The sequence below is a fragment of the Meriones unguiculatus genome, chromosome 7 (assembly GCF_030254825.1).
Source record: "Meriones unguiculatus strain TT.TT164.6M chromosome 7, Bangor_MerUng_6.1, whole genome shotgun sequence".
In the NCBI taxonomy this organism is placed as follows: domain Eukaryota; kingdom Metazoa; phylum Chordata; class Mammalia; order Rodentia; family Muridae; genus Meriones; species Meriones unguiculatus.
The window spans coordinates 26,124,058-26,135,401 of record NC_083355.1 but is presented as its reverse complement, the minus strand read 5'-3'; the positions used below and the strand labels follow the sequence as shown (position 1 = coordinate 26,135,401).

Below are 11,344 nucleotides of genomic sequence, written 5' to 3'. Positions count from 1 at the left end.
GCAGATGTGGCCCTGATTTGGGTAAAACTGAGGAAGGACAAGGGAATGAGGAAATGAGAAACCAGAAAACACCCTTGTGTCTCGTTTTTTTTTTTTAACCCGAACAGCTAGTTTTTTGATGGTCCATCTACCTGTGAGGGGAACATCAGGAAGGATGCGTTGGGGAAGGGCAAGAGGAAGCCAGGAACTTCTGGCCTCGAGCTTCTCCATAGGCTGTTGCATGGGGAAGTATGAAGTGTTGGCCGGAGATAAAGATCCCAGGTCCAACAAACAGATCACAGTCTGTGATGCTGAAGTAGGAGAAACGGGGAGTGAAAAGCTGAGGTTGAAAGATGGACAAAACTTGCTCTGTAAGTTCTGAGCTACACAAAGCTCAGAATTTGGCGAGAGGGGCACACAAGGATGGGTCGCATAGTAACCGTAACCAGGCTCCTTCGAAATCGCAGAGAGGAAGAATGAATGGGTGCGCCAAACAGGACCGCTTCAGCGTCCCTGAGTGAAGCCTACCGACTGGATCTCGCCGGGCTGAGGCTGTGTTGTTGAACACTGAGGGGTCTCCAACCTTTCCTTGGGATGATGGTTGAGTGCATCGAAAGGTGCTGGGGAGGGGGGAAGCCAGGAAGTTGTGGCAGCTGCAGCCCATGCCTTTAATCCCAGTAGTAGGTGGATCTCTGAGTCTGGGGCCAGCCTGGTCTGCAGTGCCAGTTCCAGGACAGCCAGGCCTACACAGAGAGTCCCTATTTCAAAACCAAAAGTGTTTGGGGGACACATAGGTATACCTAGTTAGCTACCAGGAAGTTACAGCTATTTTTTTTTTTTTAATGGTCTGACTGGGAGCGGGGTGGGTCTTTCTCGCTCCCCCAGCTAGGTGCTCTTGCCCGGGACAGCCTGACTCAATTCCTCATGAACTGAAGCTCTTACCCAATGATTCTGTTCAGGGCCGGTTCCCTTTTGTGTGTTAGCCAGAACTGGTCACGCGCTATTATTACAGGCTTCCTTGATTAATCTCTTAAGTGCCCTGAGTGATTTCTCTCCGGGAAGGTGTCTTGGTTCTCTAACAATGTCACGGGCCGTACGACAAGCACTGTGGGCTTGAGCACAGGTTAGGACAAAGACAGAGCCTCCGTCCACCGTCACTCAGAGGTGACAGGGGAGGGGAGGAGGCAGCCAGGGCTGTGGAGGAAAGCCAGGCAGAGTGAGGTCAGGCGGGCATGGGAGAATTGTTGGAGCAGGGACCTTGGCCACATGGATCTGATGCTAATAAGATGGGAAGTCACACTTTCGCTTCAGCAGAATTGAGGTCCTGGAATAATGGAAACAAAAGTGAGAGAGGTAAAGATGGAGAGAGGAAGTGGGACGGCAGATGACAAGGGATGGAGGTTTTTAGAGAAGTTGGTGGTCCGGTGGTCCGGCAGGTTATAAACAGGCCTCCATAAGGACAAGGAAATCACAGGAGTGAGGCCTGAGGTGGAGTTGGGAGGAGGAGGGGACACCCCGGGCCCAGCTGGTTTTCAGGGCAGCAGATGGTGATCAAGGCTGGGGCAGAGGTTAGACGGCCCTGGTGACGTAGTTTCCTTTTCTGTTTGTTTGAGATAGGATCTTCCTATGTATAGTCCCAGCCGCCTAGCCTTGAACTTGCTATGTAGACCAGGCTGGTCTTAAACTCACAGAACTGCCTACCCCTGCCTCCTATGCTGGGATTAAAGGTATGAACCATGCCAAGATGGCTTCTGTTGTTTCCCTTTGAAGCATAGGACTTGAGGCAGGGGTGTGAGAGGTCAGGAAATGCAGGTCTGGGGTGTGTTGGAGGAGTGGGAGCCTTAGGAGACATGTAGACTGGGTTTGAAAGTGGATCCATTCACACAGGTGTGCTGGTTCTTGGCCAAGAGACCAATTCAACTGGAGTCTGGCGTCTTTGTAGATGAGCAGGATGGATGAAGAGCCAAGAAGATGTAAGACAGTCATAATTACAATGGCCTGAGTGAGAACACTGTGAAATCATGAAGGTTGGAGCTTGAGGGGCTTGGAGAATGGCCAGTATGGAGATTGACACATAGATGAACCAGAGCAGCAGGTAGAGTTCAGAATGGGAGGTGGGAGGTTAGGAGGACGTCCTAGTCAGGGCTGCTACTGTTACGAGGAAACACCATGACAAAAGCAAGTTGGGGAGGAAAGGGTTTACTTGATTTACATTTCCACATTGTAGCCCATCCCTGAAGGAAGTCAGGACAGGGACTCAAACAGGGCAAGAACCTGGAGACAGAAGCTGATGCAGACACCTTGGAGGGGTGCAGCTTTCTGGCGAGCTCTTCATGGTTTTCTCAGACTGCTTCCTTCCTTCCTTCCTTCCTTCCTTCCTTCCTTCCTTCCTTCCTTCCTTCCTTTCTCTCTCTCTCTCTTTCTTTCTTCCTTCCTTCCCTTTCTCTCTTTCTTCCTTCTTTCCTTCCTCCCTTTCTTTTTCTTTCCTTTCGTTTCTTTTTTTTTTGGTTTTTCAAAACAGGGTTTCTCTGTGTATCCTTGGCTGTCCTGGACTCACAGTAATCCACCTGCCTCTGCTTCCCAGGGTGCTGGGATTACAGGTATGTGCCACCACAACAGGCTTTTCTTTTTTCTTGATGAAAAAAAGAAATAAAAAGAAAAGAACATGAATAACCCAAGGTACAGTGGAGGAGGAGGAAATTTATTGTAGATAAAAAGGAGAGAAAAAAAAAAAAAGGAGAGCATAGGCAGAGACAGGGACATCTGGAGAATCCCGAGTGGACATGACCCTGAGTCATGGCAAAAGGGGGGGGAGGGGGAAGAAAAAAGAGGAGTGAATAGGTGCAGCTGCCAAGGAGGCCAAGGTACAAAAGAGTCCGGTAACTAAAATGGTTGGATGATCTAGGGAAAAGCCTCTGGAGGGAGGGCAGCCCAGTCCCAGAGCAGGAGAGTAGAAGGCGGGGCATGCCAGCCATAGCCTGTAACAGATTCTGGGAGCCGCCAGGTACACTTTTATAAGTTAAATAGGAATCTTGGCCACTTGTCTCTAGTTTGAAATTTACTTAACGCTTTCTCCACCACACCCCACCCCAGACGGGGTTTCTCTGGCTGTTCTGGAACTAACTTGCTTTGTTTGAGGCTTGTCTTGAACTAACAGAGATCCACCTATCTCTGCCTCCAGGCTCAGATGGCTTTCTAAGAACCCAGGACCAGCCCATGGCCTCATTCACAGTGGATTAGGTTCTCAATCACTATTTAAGGAAAAAAAGCCCTGTAGGCTTGCCTACAGCCAGATGTTATGAAGCATTGTGTCAACTGAGACTCTCTTCTCACTGATGATCCTAGCTTGTGTCAGGTTGAGGGCACAGAAAAAGCTGCTGGGCTTAAGCAGATTGTCACATCCTTCCACTCAGTCCTTCTAAAATGGAGTCTGAAAGGTATATCCCAGGTATGTATATATGGGCAAGGTGACATAAGCCTTTGATTCCAGCGTTTAGGAAGCAAGGGCAGGCAGATTTCTGAGTTAGAGGCCAGCAAGAGGCTTTTTCTTGTACAAATAGGAAAACTGAGGGCTGGTGATGCTAGAGGCAGAAAGTAAATAGCTGGAGTCCTGGATCTCAGCTCCAGGGTGAGGTGATTCCTGTTGCTGTCATCTCTCCGTCCCTTACCGAGCACCTGCAGCTCCTCCCCCGTCTGTCCAGGAGCTCCCTCCCTTAGCTCCCCTCATTTTGTCTACCCCACATTCTTGAGGAGCTCCTACAAAGGCGGTCTAATTCCCAGCTCCCAGAGCTGTTCCTAGGTGCTGACCAAGCCACGTGTTTCTGTACAAACCCTTGGAGGCAGATCTCATTCATTCCCTCACGTATCTTCTCTTTCATCATTCACTCAGTTTGAGCTGTTAAATCTCCGTTAAGAGATTTCTCAGTAGTTGGCAAACAGCTCATCCGGCCCCCCCAGCCAACCAGGCTGCAGCTTGGTGCTTCTCATCTAGGAGTCCTAGAGGCTGATGTTTTTCCTTTGTCCACAGATATCCAGGCCTTTCCATGTGCATTGTTTATTCCTCAGCGTCATATACATGCATGTACAACACCTGTTAGTCTTCACTTGCCTCTGTCTTCATAACAGGGCTGGAGAATTAGATCAATGGTCGTTGATCAAATTTCACCTGGTATTTCATCGGGCGGGGGGACGGGATGACTCAGGCAATTGCTAAAGCATACAAAATATCAAGTTTGGGCTAGAGAGATGGCTCAGCATTTGGAGCACTGGCTGCTCTTTCATAGCACCCAGGATTAATTCCCAGTACCCACGCCATGGCTCTGAAGTGTCTGGAACTGCGTTCCAGGGTATCCGATGCCCCCTCTAGCCTATGTTGCGTGCACATTGGTGCACATGCAGGCAAAACACTTGGATTAAAAATAAATCTTAGGGCTGGAGAGATGGCTCAGAGGTTAAAAACACTGACTGCTCTTCCAAAAGTTCTGAGTTCAATTCCCAGCAACCACATGGTGGCTCACAACCATCTATAATGAGATCTGGTGTCCTCTTCTGTCATGCAGGTGTACATGCAGGCAGAACATTGTATATATAATAAATAACTCTTAAAATAAATAAATAAATCTTAAACCAGGTGGTGCACGCCTTTGATCCCAGCACTTGGGAGGCATTGTCAGGTGAGTTCGAATAGGCCAGGCTGGTCTACAGAGGGAGTTCCATGAACAGCCAGGGCTCTGCCACGTGGCTCATATTCTTCTAGAACCATTGGAGCAGGAACTGGGGATTTAACTCAGGGTCTTGCATAGGCTAGGCAAATACTCTACCCCTGAGCTACGACTCAAAGTCCCTCCCCCCTTCCCTTTTAAATTTTGAGCTAAGAGCTCAAAAGTCACTCAGGCTAGACTCAGATCTGTAAGCCTCCTCCCTCAGGTTCCTGAATAGCTGGGACTGTAGGAGTGTACCTCAGCACCTGGCTCTTCTAGATCTTAATAGATACGCAGAGAGAGAGAGACACACACACACACACACACACGTTTACAAAAATGTAAAGATTGAGTTTATTTTACAAATCAACGCTGCCCTTCAACTTGCTTTTTCTTGCAACAGTAAAAAGACAAGAAGATGTAGGACGGGTGGTGTTCAGTGTGGGTGCATGTCTTACAGAGCAAGCTCCCATGGGTCACAGCCCACCCATGAGCTTTAGAGTGTGGGACTCTCTGCAAGCTTGTCCTCAGAAGTAGAATGGCACCTGGTCTCATCCTGGATACCCAGGACAGGCATAGTGCCTTATAAAATGGGTGGCATGAGTGGATAATGCAAGGTCACCTCTGAAAAGGTGATATCTCTTCCACTCTCACCAAAAGTTGTGGGGATAGAATCATTCTCCAGGGGGCTTGAGAGGTGCCTCGGCAGTTGAGAGCATTGGCTGGGCTTCCAGGACCCGGGTTCAATTCCCAACACTCACAAGCCTTCTGTAACACCAGTTCCAGGGGATCTGACACCCTCACAAAATACCAATGCACATTTAAAATATAATATTTTTCAGCCATCGAGCTTCGGGAAAGACACACCCTGCAGGCCATACCACTGAATTAAAAAGTTCTATACCATCATTGGTGACAGGTGACAAGAAGGCTGAGGTGACCTCCTGCAGGGAAAGCCCCAGCCCTAAGGAGAAGCAGCCACATCAAGGCAGAAACCTTTTACAGCTGCATTCCTTTCCCTGTCACCCCCAGCGCCATCTTGTCAGCACTACTGCTTTCCCCCAGGGCATGAATTCTGCTGGAATGCCTGTCCTGGAATCTTCAGCGGTGGCCCCAGGCACCACTGTCTCGAGGATCCGGTCAGAAGCACCCCGCCTGCACACCTAGGCAGTGAGGTTTGGTCTGGAGAGAAAGGCTGGCCTTCTCTTCTCTGCAGCAAGGGTGAAGTGGAGATACCTAGCACCACCCCTTCCCCCACCCACCCAAGCCGAGGCAGCAGGACCTGTCTTCTGCTGCCCCCCCTGAGGGAGAGTCCCAGCTCCAAGCTATGCTGTAGGGCCTACAGGATAGTATCTTCTTCCCTTTAGGGGTTAAATGTGGGTGGAGCTAAGGTAGAGCCCAGGCTCAGCAGGAAGAGCAGGGTGGGGTCTTCCACCCCTCTCCCTCCAGGGCATTCCTGGAGAGGAGTCTGGAAGCTAGCAGTCTGTGGGCCTGGCTCCACAGGTGTCTAACCACACCTGCTTCTCCAAGTTCTAGTCTCCAAGGAAAGCAGATCACAGGACCAGGACAGGACTGGGAGAGCTCTCCAGTTCATTTCTTTAGTGTCCCCAGGTCCCAAGGAACCGAAGGTCAAAGCATTCATCCACTTTTTGGATGCAAGATCCTTCCAGGCAGATGGTCAATCAACACAGTCCATGACCACTTGGCAGGAGCTGGAAGTGTTTTATTAGCCTTGGAACTGTCTCCATCACCACTTCCCGGCCACAGACACAGAGCCGGTGAAGCTTTAGGAAAGGACATGTGTTTTGTGCGTTGCTATGGAGGTATACAGTGGGGGTCTTCTCTATCCAGGTATGTAGGAAGGTGGCTCAGAGTCCACAGTTCAGCCTCCTCCAGGCACAGGCCAAGTAGCTCAGGGCGGCAGAGCAAGCTGTCCAGTCAGGATCTGCATTCCACCAGCAACGGATCTCTCCGCATCCCACTGCAGGCACCCCCAATTCTTGAAAGTCTCAACAGCCTTTGGTGTGGGATTAGGACAAAGACTACGGATCCAGCTCAGCTCTCACAGGCCGGTTGGGGAGGAACAGGGGTATAAAAATAATAAATTAAATCAGAAGATCAGAGACATGATTGGATGCGTGGAATCAGTCCAGAGCCTTTGGAAGTCCTGGGGCTTGATCTAAGAGGTTTGTGGGTGAGGTAGCTCAACAGGCTGGGTTGTCTCTCTCATCTGGTCAGCAAGGCCCTCAGGCCTGAGGCTGTAGGGTGGAGGTGGTTCTGTGGGAATTGACTTCAGAACAACCTGCAGGGGAGAAAGGGTGTTTGTCATGCTTAGGGTGTGGGTAAGAAACGGCAAATCGGGTTGGCAGAGCCCTCCCCAATCCATTACTTCCACAAGATGGACAGCCAGTTATGAAACAAGCTGGGGATGGGGCATAGAGACCCACCTGGCTGTAGGGTGGGGGAGGATCCAAAGTGGTGACCCAGATGGCGTCTAGGGAGGACGGTTCTGGAGGCATCTGCTGATCCATTCTGTGGTTCTGCTCCGGCTTTCTGCACTTGTGACAGAAGCGCTTCACCAGGCCACAGATGCACAAGAGGGGCACCATGACCAGGAAGATAATGAACAAGATCCTGGGGTGGGATATCTCCGTAAGTGCCTAAGCCATGCTCCCTTACCACAGCCCCTCCATCAGCTACCCCAACCCTTAGGGTAGACCCAGCCCTCTGCGGATGGTGCCCAGTAGCAGTGACCCCCAGGCTCACCTGAAAGGGTCATCGGCGAGGTCCCACATGCTTTTCTCCATGCAGCACCTACTCTCACAGCATACGAATCCTCTGGGGCAGTTTCTGGTCAGGACAGACAGGCATGGGGAGACACTGATGAGGTTTATGTATACAGGGTCATACCCAAGGCCCCCCCCCCCCCCCCCCGCTTCCCCAGACACTTATACCCTCAGGCTGCAAGCCACCCTTAGTGAGTGTGAGCTACAGCTCCATCCTGGGTTCACTGGGAGGAACTGGGGCCCGGACTTGAGACCTGAGTTCAGGGTTCATCACGGCTGAATGCCATTATTCCTCAGGCAGAATGATCACCGCTGCAAACCTTCCAAGGGCAGCATTGCTCATTTGACTTACCCCCCACCCCCACCCAAGCTAAGAAAGGTTGGGGATTAACAGCAGTTACATGTAGACCTGCTCCAACCATGCAGATCCCAAGGCTGGGTGATAAGAGCGGGGCTATGGTTTCAGCAAACGTGATGAGTAAGTTGTCTGTCCCCTCACCCAGGGCAGAATATGAGGGTACACCCTTCCCCCCCCACCTTAACTGACAATTGTCGCCAATGTCTCATACTTACAAAAAGTGACATCTGACTAGAAGCTGTGGAAGAAAAAAAAAAAAAAAAGACAAGAGGTCAGAGCTCAAAAACTCAAGGGTTGTGACTGGTGTCAGAGAGCTTGCCCAGCATACTCCAGGCCTTGGGTTTAATTTCCAAGGCAGCAACAAATCAGGTGTGCAGCTGGGGGTGGGAAGGCGCAGGACTTTAATCCCAGCACCTGGGAGGCAGAGGCAGGTGGATCTCTGTGCGTTCAAGGCCAGCTTGGTCTACAGAGTGAGTTCCAGGACATCGAAAGCTACACAGGGAAACCAAAAAAAATTTAGTCTCAAAAAACCAAAAACCAATCAATCAGGTGTGTATAAACCAGGAATAACAGTACATGCCCATTATCCTAGAACTCAAGAGAAGCCAGGACCATTCAAGGTTATATGGACAGTTTGAGGCCAGATTGGGAACAGGAGATCCTGTCTTAAAGGGAACTGTCTCTGCTCAGACATTGTTCCAGAAAGCAGGTTTCAGGTCTGTCTCTCCTCTTTCCAACTACCATGTCCAGGGCCAATGACTGGAGTCTGCCTTTGCCTGGGATTAAAGGCATGCATTACCATGCTGGCTCCCTCTCCCTTTTTTATTGCTCTCACTAGGTAGTCCTGGCTACCCTGGAATTTAGAGAACCATCTCTGCTAAGAGGCGTGGCCCGCTACAGCTGGTTCACAGGTGATTCCCCCTGCCACACACAAGAGGTCCATCTTTAGTGGATCCTTGGCTCCAGAACCCCCCAGAAAGCAACCTAACCCCCCCCCCCACACACACCATGACCCCCTTCCCAGGTAGAGGCATCTCTGGGCATTCCCCTAAACATGCTCAAGCCCTATTCATCCTCTGGTCCTTGCTGGAAATTCCCTGCCCTGCATCCCTCATTGTTTCAGGGCACCTGGGGCCTCCATACAGAATTCCATCCTGTTGATAGCAGTACCGTGTCTAAGCTCTTAATGAGGATGCTGTTCTCCCACTTGTCAAGGAATCTCCTCCCCCTTCGGCCACCTCACTTCAAATTACAACCATTGCAAGATGTGCGACCCATGCCTTTAATCTCAGCACTCCGGCGGGAGAGGCAGGTTGAACTCAGTTAGCTCGAGGCCAGCTTGGCCAACATGGCAGTTTTGAGGGCAGCCAGAACTGGACCTTATCTCAACAAATGAAGAATAGGGAGCCAGCTAAAGATAGTGAGGAAGGAAGGGTACAGCAAGCTAAAGACGTGAGGGGTCCCAGAAACTCAGTCACAAATCCCCATTCTTCCAAATATCAGACTCTGCACTCTTCCCTTTCCCAGACTTTTTTTTTCCCAAGACAGGATTTCTCTGTGTGGCCCTGGCTGCCCTGGATTCCCTTTGTAGACCAGATGGCCTTGAACTCACAAAGACCTCCCTACCTCTGCCTCCCAAGGGCTGGGATTGAAGGCATGTGCCACCATGCCCTGTTTCCTGGCCTACACATTTTTGTTGTTTTTGTTTCTCAAGACAGGGTTTCTTTGTGTAGATCTCTGAGTTCAAGGCCAGGCTGATCTACAGAGTGAGTTCCAAGACAGCCTGGCCTCGAACTCAAGAGGTCTACCTGCCTCTGCTGGGACTAAAGGTGTGTACTGTTGCTAGTACCACAGTGGTTAGGCCAAGCCTTTAATTCCAGTGCTGAGGCAGCAGAGGATCTTTGCTGAGTTCAAGGTCAGCCTGTTCCACACAAAGAGACCCCGTGTAAAAACAAACAAACAAACTCCCAGCAACGGTTAATTGACAGAGCTAATAAAAAGGGCCAGGGTTCTTCCTCTTCCCATCTTAACCAGGGGCTGGACTGATCCGGGATGGTTGGAGCCTGAGGTTCAGGAAACACAGAGTGGGATAGTTAAGTGAGTTCATCAGATCTGGTTGGGTGGACTGACTGCGCCTGTAAAGGGGCTGCAGAGAGTAGTCGGCAAAGGATCCTGGGGTCCAAGATCGGAGGAATGCCTTGAGCCTGGCTTCCTGCGCGGCCTTGGACGGAGAAATTCAGGTTCCAAACACCCAGTGGACTGTTCTGGGGAGCAGGCCTGGGACTTCATATACCACAGCCCTTCCCACCCCCACCAGATTCTCAACCAAGTTTGTAAATTTAATCTCAGGAGAGAGAGAGAGGCAGAGGCAGATGGATCTCTCTCTGAGTCTGAGGCCAGCTTAGAGTTCCAAGACAGCCAGGGCTAAGCAAAGACACCTTGTCTCAAAAAACCAAACCAAACCAAACCAACCAACCAACAAAGGCTTGTTCTGATCACCTCTCAGGAAAACGTGCCAACCCAAGACACCTAAGAGTTTGGGTAGGAAGAACAAGAGCTTAGGACACCCCTGTCGGTGGCCACCCAGCCCAGGTCCTGGCAGCCAGGTCTACTCCGAGGACAAGCTGGAACTTATCGGAGAAGCAAGAGAACCTCCTCCTCCCTAGTACACAAGCAGAGAAGTCCCAGTCCCAGGGAGGGCGGATATACTAACACCACAAGGTCACCAGCCATGGACGAAGAGAAGGAGAGACCTAGTCCAGACACGCAAGACAAGACCTCAGGTACCTCAGCCTGACTCAGAGCTTATTAAGACCAGTGAAGACTAAAATGGGGGTCAAAGATCCTATTTAGGGCTGTGGGTGAGGCCAGATGCCAGTAACAACACAACCCTGCCAAGTCTCGGGCTGGGTTTTCCCAGGGCCTCCTTCCTGGGTTCCTACCTCCACTTTCCCCAAACAAAACAGAGACAAAGTTGCTACTTGTTCCTGCTTACGTGAATTCCTGACAAGGTAAGGCAGGGACTGGGCTCAGAGGCAAGCCTCTGCCAGGTAAGGGTGCTCCAAAAGGCTCGGAAGCCTTGCTTACCTCCTCGGCGCTTACTCGTTGGAGACTGGGCTGTAGGCTGAAGAACAAGGCGAGCGTGAGGAGGCCGGAGACCCAGGCGTCCGACATCCTGACAAGCGGGCCACTGAGCTTCTGAATGTAAAGGAGTGACGGGGTACGACCTTTCCAACTTCTCTCCACCTATGGGGCACAGCCCCGAGACGGGGGCGGAGTTAACACACCTTCTTTGGGCCGGACCAGGAGCAAGCGAGCCTGAGCTCAGGGAGCAGAAGTGGAGAGGAGCCGGGTTTGCTCGAGTTGGAGGACTTGGGAGGTTAGAACTTAACCTCTCTGGTAGCGCTCTCTGGGAGCTCCTTATCTGGGCCCTGCTTAAATAGTGGTTAGAGCAGGAGCAGGGCGTGTGTGATTGTGTGATGGGATTAAAGGCTTCATAGTTGAAGTTACACAGAGAAACC

General features: G+C 50.9%; 1 protein-coding gene across 1 annotated transcript; it reads right to left on the bottom strand.

Annotated features, from left to right (window-relative positions):
- Nucleotides 1-5,009: 5,009 nt before the first annotated feature.
- Tmem92 (transmembrane protein 92) lies at nucleotides 5,010-11,064 on the bottom strand. Its single transcript, XM_021641647.2, has 5 exons — nucleotides 10,911-11,064; nucleotides 8,039-8,061; nucleotides 7,446-7,529; nucleotides 7,127-7,313; nucleotides 5,010-6,981 (listed from the first exon to the last, which is right to left on the bottom strand). Exons 1-5 carry the CDS (start codon nucleotides 10,995-10,997, stop codon nucleotides 6,859-6,861), a joined length of 504 nt encoding a protein of 167 aa, XP_021497322.1. The 5' UTR covers nucleotides 10,998-11,064; the 3' UTR covers nucleotides 5,010-6,858.
- Between the last annotated feature and the right edge of the window lie 280 nt (nucleotides 11,065-11,344).

Bases quoted from the DNA above. Each gene is read 5' to 3' on its own strand.
- Tmem92 (XM_021641647.2), bottom strand. From the start codon at position 10,997: ATGTCGGACGCCTGGGTCTCCGGCCTCCTCACGCTCGCCTTGTTCTTC. The intron at 8,062-10,910 runs GTAAGCAAGGCT...TTTCTTCCACAG, and splicing joins AACGAGTAAGCGCCGAGGAG to CTTCTAGTCAGATGTCACTT. The intron at 6,982-7,126 runs GTGGGTCTCTAT...TCTCCCCTGCAG, and splicing joins CTCCCCCACCCTACAGCCAG to GTTGTTCTGAAGTCAATTCC.